Source organism: Leptopilina heterotoma, unplaced genomic scaffold, assembly GCF_015476425.1.
Source record: "Leptopilina heterotoma isolate Lh14 unplaced genomic scaffold, ASM1547642v1 Lhet_569, whole genome shotgun sequence".
NCBI lineage: Eukaryota > Metazoa > Arthropoda > Insecta > Hymenoptera > Figitidae > Leptopilina > Leptopilina heterotoma.
In genome coordinates, this window is record NW_025111126.1 from 496,329 (window position 1) to 513,763 (window position 17,435).

A 17,435-nucleotide genomic window follows, 5' to 3' on the forward strand; every position below is an offset into this window, starting at 1 on the left:
ATCTATATTACACCACAAAAACACATTAAATTATAAATATCCAAAAAGGGGAAACTTTGGGTAGTGCTGTAGAAGGTAGGGGTGGTAAAAATTGAAAGTTATATAGGTCAAATTACTTGTCGGAGAGCTCTCTATAAATCCTAATAGCTTAATGTTAACTTTTTTGAAACTCTTGCAAATGATTATGATTTTTCGAAAATTGAAATTTTTCCCATACATTTTACATAAAAAAATTGAAGTACTCGGTGGCACCTGTTAATATCAATATTTATTCAAATAAAAAAATACGTATTTATTTTTATTGGCATTGGAACAAATTGCAGGGGTTTCTTGCTTTTTTACACTCAAAAATTTTTTTTGGCTACCCTAATCATCATGCGCACATTTTTAATACTCTTAATTATAACTTGTATTTTTTTTTGCTGTTAAAATTTGCAGCCTTCGCACTCTTCTACTAAAAGCTACTATTTGCTAATTTTTTGCGCCTAATGCTACTAAAAGCTACTTTTCTGAACAAATAGTCAAATTTCGATTTTTAGTTTTCACATTTTCATTTAAAAACAGTGTTAAAAACTAAAATCGTTCATGAAAAACGACCGTCAATAATATATTAGGAAATAATTTTATTGACATTTACTCTATCAATAGTGACTGATTATAAATTGTGTTTAGATTTTCTTGCAAATGATAGTCTTTAGATTTCCTGTTTTTCCCGGTTTTATTTTCTCATCAAATTTAAATTTATTTGATTTCGAACATAAATAAATCTACAAATGGTTTCAAAAATTTGTGTTAGATTTTCTATGAATAATTAAATAGTTTTGACGAGTTTCTTCAATTTTTTTGCAAATAATGTTTTTTTTAATAATTTTAATTTCAAATTTGGAAAATAATTGAATTAAACAAAGAATTTTTTCAATTTTTCAAAAAAAAATCTTGTCTGTTCATAATTATAGGGGAACATAGTCTAGGTCGGCCACCTTTTTGACTTTTGTTTATAACTTTTTTTTAAAAATGAATTTGGACAATTGAAGTATATGGTTGGAAAGTCCTGTTTAATAGGAACATTTTTTCTGTACAAAGTAAATTGACAGGTTTAAAAATGAAAAAGTTATAAAGATTTAAAAAAAAAAAATTTGTAGTCCAGGTTGGCCATTACAGTCAAGGTCGGCCATTTTTAAAATTCAAAGGGCATTAATCGTTAAAAAATAAAATAACATGTTTGGAGTTACGGAAAATTGATTCTTTATTGTTTACAGTTTGTAACTTAATGAAATAACAAAATAATAACAATAAACAATATAAAAAAATAAATATAAATAAAAAAAAGTTTTGCACTAAAATATTTATAAAATTAAATAAAAATATTAATAAGATGATCAATTATATTATGAGTTATACAGAATTGCAGTTTTTGCAAATGAAGTAGCTCGTCCTCAACTTTGCGCATTTTAAACACATAGTGGCCGACCTTGACAGTAAGTAACATTACCGAATTGTTGTAACCATAAAGAAATACGTTTCGGGATTCGATTTTTTACTTTGTTTTCCTTTCAACCATGAGTCCCACAAATTTTCTGCATACTTGCCTTGACGATTCAATTTGTTTTTTATCTTTTATTCATGGTTTTTCACATTATGCACAAAACTTTTTTTGAGCTTTTTTTGTACCGACGTCACAGAAAACACAATTTTCGATTTTCCGAAAATGTAATTGAACAAAAAGTAAGGTTTCACTAAGACAAGCTTCGACAAAAATGCGCGTAGGTGGCGCTAGTGAACTTGACAAAAAAACGCGAGTGGCCTACCTAGACAGTAGGCCAACCTTGACTACATTCCCCTAATTGAAAATTTGATTAATTCAATTTCATTAAAATTTTTGAAAATAATTGAAAATTGTAGAGAACAATTTAATTATTTATAAAGATAATTGAAATTTCGAGGATAAACTCTATTTTAAATAATTCAATTCCTATGAAATTTTCATTTTTTTAGAAAATAATTGAATATTCGTGTAGAATTTTGTCAAAATTGTTTTTAAGTAATTGAATTCTTTTTGGAAATTTTATTAAAATAGTAGACATACAAATTCTTGAATGAAGAAAAATTTTTGAAAACAATTAAATTCTTGTGGTGAAAATAAATGAATTCTTGTTATTTATAAAAATAATCGAACTTTTGCAATTAATTTTATTTAAATTCTTGAAAATAATTTAGTTTTATCGAAATTTTACTATTTATATGAAAATAATTTAATATATTGCGAATTTAAAAATAAAATTATAATTATACAGAGACTAACTTCCCTTGATTATTTTCAAAAATTTTAAATAAAATTCTTTAAAAGAAGTAAATTATTTGTTGCAGAATGTAAAGAAATTTCAATTACATTAACAATTTTCAATTATTTGTTTATAAAAATTCAATTATCTTGAAATAACAGAATTAAAAAATCTTATTTTTCAAAATTTTCAAAAAAACTTTGCAAACATTCAATTTTATTAAAAAATTTGAAATGTGTATCTTTTAAATTAACTAATAAAACCCAAGTAGCACGTAATATTGGGAACATTTTAGCAATATGCCACGACATTGAGGGAATATTGGTAATGTTAAGGCAATGTTCTCAATATCGCTGTAATATTGCGTGCTACTGGGGAAAATTTCAATTATTAATCTTCGCACTTAGAAGCATGAATTCATTAGGGCCAAAATAAGTGAAACCGGCCGCTTGAAAAATTTTTGTCTCTAATTTTTAAGGTATCTATGATTTTTGGTCGATATATGAGTACACTTTTCCCCCCTAAAATATTTTTAAAAAAAAATTTTTATTTTTGAAGTAATCAGGTATTGAAGTTTTGGGTCATTTTATTTTCATTTTATTATTACTTTGAAACAAATAAAGATAATTGAGTAAATTTTTTTTAAATTAAAGCTTAAAGTCTATACTTTAAAGATGAAATGAAGCGATTGCTAAAAAATGAAAATTTATAATTGTTATTAACAATTCTTTTAAACAATTGTAAATTGAAGAATGTTCTCAATGTTTTTGAAAGATTAAATTACGATATATTGATGCTCAAAACTCCAAGGATTAATTTAAAAAAAAGAAAAATCAGTAACCTGATCCTAACATCCGTCATTCTTCTGTTTCGTGTCAGTTGCATTTTTGGATTCGAATAGGTATTCGGTACAGACCATCGGTTTGTAAACTTCAACATTCATCCAACTTTTCCTCCTGGGGCAATGCCAATTGTTTATAAGATGGTTCGTTTTGAAATGGAATGCCCCATACATATGTATTTTATATATTATATATATATTATTATATATTCTTCCGTGTTCTAGAACTAGAACATACTCGTTCGATGACAGTGTTCACAGGGAATGTAAAATATTAATAAAATCCTATACAATGGGGCAAAATCGAACCTGCGACCTACAGACTTATAGACTAACACTCTAACCACGTCAGATACAGACAAATTAAAACAGTAAAAATGAAAATCAACTCCAAAAGAGAGTTAATCTCTTTGTTAAATTTATAATAACCATATCTTACCTGTATCGTGTCTTATTAATCTTTTCAAACAGGAATGGCGGCAATTGTATTGTGTGAATGAGTATAGTCCTGTCCACCTGTCCTCAATGATGCGCCAACTGACAAAAATCTTTAAACGGCTATCTGTAAAAAATTAATCATTTTATATATTACATTTGGAATTCGTAAAGTTAAAATGATAATTTGTACGTTAACATTTCTAACCTGAATATTGAAAATAGTAGACTATATAAAATGCAACACACTGCTTTAAAAGAAAACAGATATTAGACATAAAGTAACTTTCGGTTCAGTTTTCGGGTATATATTGTAACGCTTTTTTCTATACATTATTATAAGCAAACTAAATATGGAACATTAATAATAAACAATCATTTGTAAATCCAAAATAGTCCTGAAACTATAATTTTAAAGTTACTGTAACTAAATTCTAAGACAACTTTACATACTCAAAATCTAATTTTAACCGAATTTCAATATTTAACCAAAGAAAACGTTACTTGTGCAATCTAGTTCTTTATAGTTTGTCTAGGCGGTCCCCGGTAGGGCGCCAGACAACTTTTGTATCGCCGGTATTGTCAACCGGACTAAAACATAATTAATCAAAAATCATTAAATCAAACATTACTCAATACTCAATTAAGACCGACTAAACAAACATTAATATTAACTAGATTTTTTGCACGTGCCGGTACTAGTCAGCTATGCTGGTCGTGGAGAGAGGGGTGAGTTTTTTATTTAAGAAAGGGAAGGTAGTTTAAAACACAGTGACGGAATTATAAATAAATTAACAATTGATTAGATAAAAATAATTAAGTATATTGTACCAACGAAATTCAATTGACAAGTTACAATAAATAGTGATGATCATTTTGTCGTTTATAATTAATAATTAAAATAATAAAAAACCATAAGCAGAATTACTTGAGTATTCTGGATTATAACAAAGAACCATAAATAATATAAATAACTTACAGATTTTGTATCGATGATAAGTTGACTCGTGATAGGGATCATGATTTCATTTTACACTTTTAATTTATTATTTATTAAAGAAAACATTAAACTAATAATTAATTGGAATATTAAACTCACTGTAACATATTATTTAACAATTCGAAACCATAAAAGAATTAAACTATAACTAAACTAGAACTGATTCTAAATCTATTACATTTTTACTAAAACCGGAGAAATTAACTAACGATGTTAACACAACAAGGGATCGATGACAAGAGAGAGATTCAAAAAGGTTTTTCAGAATTATTTTAATTTGAAATTAGTACTGTATTTTGGCGTTAGGTGACTTATCGGTATTCTCGATATTTTCATACAAAAAGGAGGTTTTCTCCTACCTTGCTTCTCCCAGAATTCTGAATTACTAATACTATGATACTTAAACTAAAACGACTTTTCCTATGGCAAGATTGCGACCTTCTAGACCATAGGAACCTGTCAATTAACCCAATAGGAGAGCTTCTTTGCCAAACGAAGTCGCTTTCGTTTGACAAAGCCTGCCAACTCACTAAAACTAAACTAATTTATCAAAATTCCTTAATGTGGAGCGCCAATGTTTCAATTGGACTTCTGCTAAGTGTAGAATAATTATTTAAACAAATACTAAAACAAACACTGTAACAAATTTACTTTAACAAAGACAATTAATATTACCAAAATTCAAATACTAGAAAAAATGTTCTCAGATTAGTGTTATTGTGACGTAAATCGTAAAAATAACGTCACAACTCGCCTCTCAACGGAAAGATTATTGAAGGGAAAAATATACGTGAATAAATATCCTCTAAAATCCGGACACCAACTATTCTGAACTTTAAACGGTTATTGGCATAACAAGAAATATAAACGAGACTCTATTACTATAAAACTAAATTTCACAAGGTGCACTCCCGATACCGAGCTAACGCTCTGGAGGTTCGAAAAAAAGGGACTACTCTCAATTGACTACTTAGGTTTAAATAGTAATGAAAATTGGGGATTGGAAGTATCGGTTCAGATAAGACAACATAACTTTTAAATTCAACACCAAGTACTTTTTATCTCAGAGACTGAAATCTAATGGTACAAATAGTATGATAGCAATGGATGTTGTATCAACAATGGTCATAGGGACACTGGGCTGGATTATTAGTGAAGTAAGGGACAATAATATATTGAAAGTTATAGTGAATTAAGTGAATTAAATGAAGTGGTGAAAATTATCTTATTTTATTATGAAATTAGGACTTAAAGTAGGTACGTCCAAAGGCAACAGAATCCAAGTCTGCGGAACAGAAAATTATGAATATGGAGGCGTTGCTTTAGATTGAGAAGGAAAATTCTTAAGTTTGTTTAAAATGAGGGTAATGAAAATTATGAAAAATATTACAAAAGCAAATTGCGTCCAGAAATGTTGCAAAGATTTACTTTTAAATTAACACACTTGTACTGTAACGTAAGTAAAACGAAAACAAATTGCTTCCAGAAATGTTGCAAAGATTTACTTTCAAATTAACGCACTTGTACTGTAACGCGTCGTTCCGACGCCTTGTCACCAAATTTTCAAAAGATTTAATAATAATAATTGTGTTAATCACAAAAGAGAAAGTTATCGTAGAAATCATGGGATTCTATCACGAGTCATTACAATGTGACAATGTGGATTTAACTGAAGTTACAATTCTCTGAGTCAGGAAAATTTGTAACACAAGGAGTGTTCTCCCCCCGTCAAAATTAAATAACATAGTGAATATACGGTGAATATGAAATAGAGTGAGAAATGAGTAATTATAAATTAATATCAAGTGAATATGAGTGAAGGTCAATATAATTAAAAATTAAGTGAATTATAAGTGAATATAAGTGAAAAATGAGTGAAAAATTCAAGTGAATTATAAGTGAATAAGTGAAGAATTCAAGTGAATTATGAGTGAAAGATGAGTGAATATAATTCAGTTAAAGTGGGTGAACAATGAGTGAGAATGAGTGAAAATTGATGAAAAATGGGTTAACAATATTCTTATTTTTATAAACCTAGCACTAGCCTGAACGGTGTCGCCGGTACGGATGGTGGTGGTCCCTGGGGATGTTTGTTCCATACTTCGGGACGTATGGTCCCATCGCCGCCCATGTTTTTGCGTCTTTCGGGCAGGTTCTTGCGGTGTAGTTCCGTCAGCCACACATTTGGCAAAAAATGGTCCTCGGGTAAGGGCAGTCGCTGAAGGTGTGTCCCGGCCTCTGGCAATTCCAACAGAGGCGTCGAGGGGCTGGAACCGGTACTTGGTCTGGTTCTGGTCCTGGTGCTCGGCTTGGAACTGGTTCTCTGGATGGACCTGGAGCTGACCTTGGTAATGGGATAGAAGTTGGTCTTGGTGCCGATGTGCCTAAAACCGGTTCTTCTCTACTATTCCGGAAGCACGTGGGTTCGGGTGGCCAGATGCGGGTACCTTCTTTTACCCTTCGACGTGGAGCCCTTCTCCAGTGTTTCTGCCCTCGTTGTTGGAAACGCGAATCTGAGTGGTAACTCGACGAGTCACCCTCCGTCCACCAGTCAGGCTCTTCATCGCGTTGCCTCTGCTTCCGAAATTTGTCGAACGGGCCTTCCTTACTTTCTGAGTCCGACGAGACTGACTCACACTCCATCGCCGCTGTAGAGTGCCCAGGCATTGGTTCCCTAGATGGTTTTGGGAGGGGTTCCGGTGAAGACTCCGGACAGGCTCCCTTCCTCGTTTGGGTGGCGGTTTCTTTACTGCTGGACACGGTTTGTGTTGTTTGGTCGTGCATCACAGGATCCGGCAGCGGCCAGTCCTGCACCTCGCCTGCAAGTGCTGTTCTCCCAGCTAGGTTGGTCCGCCATCGGATGGGACACTCGGTGTTGTCTCGGTGGCTGCACCTCAACACCATCTCCTGCAGCGACCGGAACAATCCTGGCTTTAATTGCTCTAACCATACCACTGATGGCAGGAACGGCCGAATGGGATCCTAGAAAGAGTCCTCCTCCAATCTAATCTCCAGTTCCTCCGGCGGTCCCTGGATTTCGTCTGGACCTTCGATGTCTGGCTCGGGCGAATTCCAAGGGGGTGGTGTTGGAATTTGGGGAATCTCTTCGGGTTGGTTTTCGGGTGCAGCTACTCGAGGTTCCTCCTCCATTGGCCAGTCCCCATTTTCCCGTTCTTCTTCCCACATATCCCCATTGTACTCCATTTCCGCCTCATCTCTCGGTTCACCCATCTCTATCACCTCGATGCTTGAGGAGCTCGACGAATTTGGTGACGATGGCGGCCGGATGTCGTCCTCTTCCTCTCCAAGAAGGTGGCTATCGAGGCTGTCTATCGTCGATAGGTCGTCCTCCGAGTCGGAGATTTGTAAAATCTCTGCCTCATCCTTTTGACACGCGGAGTCGGGTGGAGGGTATTCCATTATAAGTCTGTAACATTCTTTTATTGTAATTTTCGAATACACTTACAGGATCCACCACCTGGACGGTAACAAAACGACTTTACTGTAACGTTTACAGATGGACTGTAACTTTGTTAAAATACTGGAACACTAGATTATACTGTAACTTATTCTGGACATGAATGTCATACCAAAATACCACATTTGGAATTGGTGTACAGGAACACAAGAAACACAAATATAGACAAGTACAAAGACAAACGTTGAAACTCGATGTTGAACATACTGAGTCCTGAGGAATACTGTAACGTTAATTATGTAAGACATTTTAAATTCTGTAACGATTTTTGTTAAGTACTGTAACTAATTTATTACTTTAGGTTAATCTGGATTATCTTGGAGTGGTGCATGGTAAGGTTTTAGGTCATGTACCGAAAACTTTCCCATCGATTGCCCCTGTAAATCTTCTAGAACATAAACCACATTTGATATGCGCTTAGTGACAATAAAGGGACCGTGAATTGCATCTGCTAGTTTCGCCATGAAGTGTCTATCTGCAGACGATAGCACGCGTTGCTTTTTCCATACTAAATTACCGACTTCGTATCGTTGGTCGCGTCGTTTGCGGTTATAATAGAGAGATTGTTTTTGGAAGGCACTGTCTAGAGCGTGAACGATACTACTTCGCAATTCGTTAAGCTGTTGCATTCTTTTAGACCAAGTTAGTGGGGGTTGGTGGACAATGTCCATCTCTCTTTCTAATTCTCGGCGTAGGGATATCGCGGCTGATGGTTCGCGCTCGAAATTAAGGAACGCTGGAGTACTTTGGATTGAGGAATGGTACGCTGTGTTGTGTGTAAAACGAAATTCTGGGAGGTGTAGGTCCCATTCACGGTGACTTCTTTCTATAAATGCGATTATCATGGTGCGTACTACTCGATTTACTCGTTCGACAGGGTCGCCCTGAGGTCGATAGGGTGGAGTGGTCATGTGTCGAAATCCTATTTCAGTCGCTAAGGCTTTCATGTTATTGTTTACAAATTCGGTACCGTTGTCTCTAAGTTAAACTTTAGGTGACCCCTAACGGTTAATAACTAAGTCCTGTAACGCTGCTGATATTGTTAGACCTGTAGCTTTTCTTAAAGGCTGTATCTCTATCCATTTGGTGTAAAGGTCTTGAATGACCAAAATGTACACGTTACCTCTGGAACTAGGAGTCAAAGGTCCCATTATGTCTGTAGCTACCATTGTCCAGGGTTCTTCAACAGTCTTTTTTCCCATAAAACCAACAGGTCGGATTTGCTCGACCTTAGTGCGTTGACAAGTTTCACAATGCCTAACAAAAGAAACAACATCCTTGAACATGCTTGGCTAATAGTATTGAGTTGCGATTCTGCGATGAGTCTTCTCTACACCAAAATGCCCTGACTGAGGAGTTGAATGGTTTTCTTGTAGGACCAGTAGACGACATTCCCTGTAGAGTACCAACTTCCAGGCATTTAGATCTGTGACTTTGGTTTCTGGAAAATCAGCTGGTTTATGGTAATAGAGCCGATTGAGACGATGAATTTTTCCCGAAAAGCCAACTGGCAGAATGGTCAATTATCAGAAAAGCAAACGGCAGAAACCTCAACTAGCAGATGGGTCAATATTTAGAAAGATCAACGGGCAGAAACGTTATCTGTTAGAAATGTCAGGTAGTCGAATGCTCACTTGTTAGAATGGTAAATGAGTTGAAGCCTTAATCCGCAGAAGGGTCAATCGTCAGAATCGTCAATATTTAGAAAGATCAACGGGCAGAAACGCCATCTGTTAGAAATGTCAAGTAGTCGAATGCTCACTTGTTAGAATGGTAAATGAGTAGAAGCCTCAATCCGCAGAAGGGTCAACCGTCAGAATCGTCAATGTTTAGAAAGATCAACAGGCAGAAACGCCATCTGTTAGAAATGTCAAGTAGTCGAATGCTCACTTGTTAGAATGGTAAATGAATAGAAGCCTCAATCCGCAGAAGGGTCAATCGTCAGAATCGTCAATATTTAGAAGTAATTTTGTTGTGCAAGTTTCCTCTCTATGTTACATGTTGATAAATTAGATGACCAATAGATGTCTATAGTTTGATAATTTATGGACAGTCACATAGTAATTATGAAGAATATGAAAGGTTATTTAATCATTTTTATTAAAGAAATCAATTATTTTTAATAATTTTATTAAAAATTGTTTACAAAATCAATCATTTTCAATTTTAACAAAATTTATAAATTGTAGAGGAAACAGTATAGTTTTAATAAAAATTTTATTACATATGACATTTTTTTTATATGATTCAACTTTTTTTATAATAAAATAATAATAATGAAAAATAAAGAAAAGAAGACTTTTTGATTAAATAAAAAGAAACTTGCGTTAAACACAAATTCGTATGATAATTTTTAAACAACACATTTTATGTCTTTTGCAATACACCAATGAGTTAAAGTCAATTACAATTATTATTTTGAAAATATAAAAAAAGTATTAAAAAACAGTGTCATTGAATCCGAAAATTTTTACATTCTGGAAAATAATTTTCTTTTTTCGTTTCATTTTTTTTATCAATAATTCTCGGATAAATATTTTTAAAAAATGTAATGTTACCGAATTTTTAATGAATCAGTGATTTCGATATGGTATATTTAAAAATAATGTTCTCTTCAATGAAAAAAAAATTTTTATAAATTGTATTTCAAAGACATATTTCCTTTTGTAGATTGGACATTTTCGCGGAAATATGTCATTTAAGATGAAGAAGAAAAAGAAGAAGATATTTGTCCGTCTGCTTTGGCATGCAGAGTATGTAATTATTATACCTGCTACAAAAAAGAGAAAAAACAATACAAAATTTTAACTCTTTGTATTATTACTTAACAATTATTAAATTTTTTTTTAAATTTTCATTTACTTTATACTCTCTGTCGCTTGAAATAATTTTGTTAATAGTTGTAGAAACAATAAAGAGTAAGGGATGGTATCAATTATTGTCGAATTAATTGTCTACATTTTTTAATTATTTTAATAATAATTTTAAATAAATTTCTCGAGAAATCGTATTACTATTAAAACTTTTATAAATATTCTTTAATAAAATTTAATTATTTTTAAAAATAATTAAAAATTCATCATTATAAGTTAATTAGCCAAATTCAACTTTTTCAACAAAGAATAAAAATAATAATTTCCTTAGAGAAATTTCATTACTTTAAATTCACTAATACTAGAAATAAAAAGAATATTCTCCAAAAATTATAATCAAATTCTTTAAAAAAATAAAATTATTTTAAAAAAAATATTCAAAATTCAATTATTTTCAATATCTAGTATTTTTTCATGAAATTTCGCAAAATAATTCAATTAATTTAAAATAGTATTTTCAAAAACATTTCAAAAAAATCCATTATTTAACAAAATTTTATACAATTTATTTTTTACAATAATTCAATTCAATTCTAAGCATTAATTTAAATTATTTCATAAATGAAAAACTCTTTAAAGAATTTCAATAATTTTCATACTGTTTTAAATTAATTAATCGAAAAATTCAGTTATTTTCGCAAAAAAAGTTTTCCACAAGAATTCAATTACTTAAATTAATAAATTTTCATAATATTCATTATATATTTCGAAAAAATTAATTATTTGAAACAATGTTCATAAAATTCTTATAAAGAATTCAATTACTTTTAAAAATAACAAAAATTTTCACAGAAATTCAATTCTTTTTAAACATTTTATTTAAAAATATTCTTAGCAACTATTCAATTATAATTGAATAGTTGCTTTGCGAAAAGTTTTTAAAAATAATTCAATTTTACACAGAATTCTATTACAATTTTTTACAATAATTGAATGTCTGTTGGAAATTTTATTACATTCATTGAAAATAATTGAATTCCTAAAAAAATCATATTTCTTGGCAACAGATACATTAATATCAAACAATCCGTAATAAAATTTTAAAAAATTTCATAAAATTCATAGCAAAATTTTATTTAGGTATTTTTACCATTATTTTAAAACATTCATCTCTTTAAAATGTCAATTATTTTATAAATAATAAAATTCTTCTCCGAAATTCAAATTATTAAAAAAAAATTTAATTACATTCTTCTCTGAAATTCAAATTATTAAAAAAAAATTTAATTACATTCTTCTCTGAAATTTAATTATTTTCAAAAATAATAAAATTCTTCGCAGAAATTCAAAATATTAAAAAAAAATTTAATAAAAATTTCATTATTTGCAATAAATTTTAATAAAATTCTTGTCAAAATTTCAATTACCCTTATAAATAATAAAATTCATGCTAGAAATTCAATTATTTTTTATTTTTCTTTAAATTTCTCGTCAAAATTTTAATTATCATTATAAATAATGAAATTTATCCTGGAAATTTTATTATTTTTAAAAGTTCTGATAAAATTCTTTGCAAAATTCAATTATCTTCAAACATACGAAAATTCTTTACGGAAATTTAATTTTTTTTAAAAGTCCTAATAAAATTCTTTTTAAAATTCAATTGTCCTCAGAAGAAAATTCTAGGCAGAAATGAAATTATTCTCAAAAATTTATTTCAAATTCTTCTTTAAATTCTAATTATCTTTATAAATATCAAAATTCTTCTGCAAAATTCAATTATCTTTAAAAGTAATAATATATTCTTATCTAAAATTCAATTATTTGCAATAAATTTTAATAAAATTCTTGTCAAAATATAAAATATCTTTATAAATAATAAAATTTATCCAAGAAATTATATTCTTTTTTATTTTTCATTACATTTCTTGTCATAATTTTAATTATCTTTATAAATAATGAAATTCATCCTAGAAATTTAATTATTTTAAACAATTTTTCACAAATTCTTCTTAAAATTTCAATTACCTTTATAAATATGAAAATTCTTCTGCAAAACTCAATTATCTTTAAAAGTAATAAAATTCTTCTCTAAAATTTAATTATTTGCAATTAATTTTAATAAAATTCTTGTCAAAATATAAATTATCTTTATAAATAATAAAATTCATCCAAGAAATTTTATTCTTTTTTATTTTTCATTACATTTCTCGTCATAATTTTAATTATCTTTATGAATAATAAAACTCATCCTGGAAATTTAATTATTTTCAAAAGTCCTAATAAAATTCTTTGTAAAATTCAATTGTCTTCAGAAGTAAGAAAATTCTTGTCAGAAAATAAATTATTTTCAAAATTTTTTTTCAAATTCTTCTTAATATTTCAATTATCTTTATAAATATCACAATTCTTCTTCAAAGTTCAAATATCTTTAAAAGCAATAAAATTATTCTCTAAAATTCAATTATTTTTTATTTTTTCTTTAAATTTCTTGTAAAAATTTTAATTATCTTCATTAGTAATAAAATTCATCCAAGAAATCCAATTACTTTTAATTTTTCTTTAAATTTCTTGTTAAAATTTTAATTATCTTTATGAATAATAAAATTTATCCTGGAAATTTAATTATTTTCAAAAGTCCTAATATAATTCTTTGTAAAATTCAATTGTCGTCAAAAGTAAGAAAATTCTGTGCAGAAATTAAATTATTTTCAAAAATTTTTTTCAAATTCTTCTTTAAATTTCAATTATCTTTATAAATAATAAAATTCATGCTGGAAATTTAATTAGCTTTAAAAGTCCCAATAAAATTTTTTGTAAAATTCAATTTTCTTCAGAAGTAAGAAAATACTTGGCTGAAATTAAATTATTTTCAAAAATCTTTTTCAAATTCTTCTTAAAATTTCAATTATCTTTATAAATATCAAAATTCTACTGCAAAAGTTAATTATCTTTAAAAGTAATAAAATTCTTATCTAAAATTCAATTATTTGCAATAAATTTTAATGAAATTCTTGTCAAAATATAAATTATATTTATAAAAAATAAAATTCTTGCTAGAAATTCAATTATTTTTAATTTTTCTTTAAATTTCTTGTTAAAATTTTAATTATCTTTATGAATAATAAAATTTTATTTTATAAATTTTATAAATTTTATTTTTGTATACCTTCACGCTTACCAAGAAATGCTCCATTATTTAAATTAAAATTAGCCAGAACCAATTATGTAGATAATTCGGTAGTTCATAAATTAAGTCGCGAGGCGAATAACTTCTGTCACGATTTAGATTTCTATGGCGTTCAACTAAGTTCCTTTCTTACACAGTTGAGCAGAAAATTGTATTATCACAATAATAGTAACGATAATGTTAGCAATGCGGCTATTTAATGTATTTTCTTTTGTAACACTCCTAGTACTTTGTACGACTGGGCTCTGCTAAAAACTTTGCCCGTTTATGAATAAATAATAAATTATAAAATTCATCCTGAAAATTTAATTATTTTCAAAAGTTCTGATAAAATTCTTAGCAAAATTCAATTATCTTCAAACGTACGAAAATTATTTACAGAAATTCAATTATTTTCAAATTTTTTGTATCAAGATAATTGAATTCTTTGCAGAGTTACTTAAAAATTTTTGAAAATAATTGATGTATTGAGAAGTTTATTTAAAAATGTGTTAAAAATATTTGAAATTCTGCGATAAAAATAAATGAATGTTTTTATATAGAATTGTATCAAAAAATTTGTTTTAAATAATTAAATTATATAATAAATTTTATGAAAATAGTTAATATTGAAAATCATTGAATAGCGATAAACTTTTGAAATTATTGAATTTTTGATAAGAATTTTTTTACTGTTGAAAATAATTGAATTTTTGTTATGAATTTTGTTATTTATGAAAATAATTGAATTTTGCAGAGAATTTCATTAAAATTTCTAAAAATAATTGAATTTTCAAGAAGAATTTTGTTATTTTTAAAGATAATTGTGTTAAAACGTTTGAAATAATTAAATAATATTAAAAAATTCTTTTTTGTTAGAAATAGAAAAAATTGTTGAAGGTTTTGCATTTGAACTCGTGGTAGTTTCATAATTTATGAAAGAAACAAAAAAAAGACACCAAAAATTCAAAATTTTCTTACAAATTCTAAAAATTTAATTTTTCCCAGTACTTTTAATAAAAATCCCTGGCTTCTTCTTGACCAATTCTACTTTCCCTGACCTGTGGTATCTCTCATAATATTGATGTTCTTTACTATGCATTTGAGTTTTATGTTTTTAGTTATTATGAGTGTTGTCAAGTGAAATAAGGTACCTGCATTGGTCGTGCTGTTGAGAAGCTGGGAGAAGAGTTTAAAATTACGATACATCATTTACACGATCCAGATGAGGCCTCTAATAAAAAACGTGAATTCAAACAGAATTTATGTCGACGTGTTATGAGAGAAGTCTCGAAAAACAAACAAATATACAACTCAGCACGTTTGGAATAAGTTTTTATTCAGTTCTTACTCATTTTGGGTTAATTAAATTTTTTTGGTTAATTATTTTTCGCAATGCTAGACTTATTTTTATACAGAATAAAACTAAGAAGCTTAACGCTATAAAAAGATACGCGCGAGTTATTTAACATGGCGTCTATTCCATTATAGCATCCAGCTCATCAATTATTCTAAAAAATTCAATTATTTTCATTATAATTTAAAAAAAAAATTTGAAAGAATTTAATTATCTTTAAAAATTATAAAGAAAATTAAAAATTCAATTAATTCGCATGAATTCGAGTATTTTCATTACGATATTTATAAAATATTTTGTTATAGTGCAAATATTTTTAAAAAATTGTAATAAAATTGTATGAAGAATTTATTTATTTCCAAAAAATGTTAATAAAATTCAATTGTGATGAAAAATTAATCATAGACAAAATTCATAGAGGAATTTTTGTATAATTTTTGAAAGATAGAATTTTATAGGTGACAAGTTTTCTTCAAACAAAATACCTTGTCTAAGAAAATTTATTTATTATTATTTTCATTCAAACTACTTACCATAAATATAATTTTTTTCATAAATACAATTGCATTTTTGTAACCCATTTTTGGTTCTTTTTAGGACTGCGGGGCTGTATATTCAATAAATAAAAAAAATGTAAACTTGCTACAATTTTTATGAAACAGTATGCCATTTAGACGAATTTTTAATAAGACATAGAAATTTTTTTCAAAATATTTAATATTATGTAATTGGAAGTTATGTCCAATTAAATTTTAGCAAAGTGTACTTCTAATGCATAATACAGAAAATTGCTAATGATTCGGCAAAGAAAAAATTCTTTTTAATAATTTTTAAGTCCCTTAAAAGTTTGTCCGAATGACATTCTGTTCAATAAAAATTCTAGCAAAGGAAATTATGATAAATTAAATTTCGATGTAATGCATATTTTGTTAAATGACTATCTTGAACTATGGAAATTTAAAAAAAGTCATAGTAACTAAATATCTATAAAAAAATTTAAGTTTAAGAAAATTTCTAACATGTAGCATTCTGTCTTTCCAAAATTGATTTACAGGGCTCGGATCGTCTTTGTGAATAATAAAATTCTTCTCTAAAATTTAATTATTTGCAATAAATTTTAATAAAATTTTTTATTAACCTTATAAATAATAAAATTCATTCTAGAAATTCAATTATTTTTTAAAGTTCTAATAAAATTCTTTGCAAAATTTAATTATCTTCAGATGTAAGAAAATTTGTGGCAGAAATTAAATTATTTTCAAAAAATTTTTTTAAATTCTTCTTAAAATTGAAATAATCTTTATAAATATAACAATTCTTTTTCAAAATTCAATTATCTTTAAAAGTAATAAAATTCTTGTCAAAATTTCAATTATCTTTATAAACATCAAAATTCTTCTGAAAAATTAAATTACTTACTATAATGTTTTATAAATTTCTTTCCAATAATTCAATTATTTTCATAAAAAATAAATAAAAAAAATTTTTTATAAAGTCCTATAATATAAAATATAATGATTTCATCACTCGGTCATCTTTAATTGTTATAAAATATTAAGACATCGATTGTTCCGAGTCGAAGACTCGGAGTGATCGATTTCTTCATGTTTTATAACAATTTTTTAAAAGTTGTTTAATTTTAATTTTTCTATGGAAAAATAATATTAAAATATTTATTTTAAAAAGAATTTATTGATGTTTTTGAAAAATTTGAAAGAAATTTGTAAATAAATGTAACAAAACATTTTTTTGATTCAAACTTTTTCCTTTAAATTTAAATTTTTTTAAAATTTGAGTCTTATAGGGTAAGTGTACCAATTGCCGAAGGTGTTCCATTTGTCGATGTTACCATGGTAATAACCAAAAAATATTGTCTAAAATGTCTTATTTGTTTGTGGATATAATATTAATATATTTTTTTCACATTTATAACGCATAAGAAAATTAATATTTATCACTTTTTTACATTTACAATGTGCTACAATGTTTAAATAAAATTCAAAGTTTGTTTACTCGACAACAGGAACCATCCTCGACAATTGGTACGTTTACCTTATTAC

At 28.0% G+C, this 17,435-nt stretch overlaps 1 protein-coding gene across 1 annotated transcript in view; it reads right to left on the reverse strand.

The window, feature by feature from the left end:
• Positions 1 to 3,635: 3,635 nt before the first annotated feature.
• Positions 3,636 to 17,435, reverse strand: part of LOC122508760 — a 172,238-nt gene continuing 158,438 nt past the window's right edge. The window contains exon 7 of the mRNA XM_043622282.1: positions 3,636 to 3,685. Within this exon, the coding sequence (XP_043478217.1) occupies positions 3,674 to 3,685 (12 nt within the window). The 3' untranslated portion in view covers positions 3,636 to 3,673. The remainder of the gene's footprint in view (positions 3,686 to 17,435) is intronic.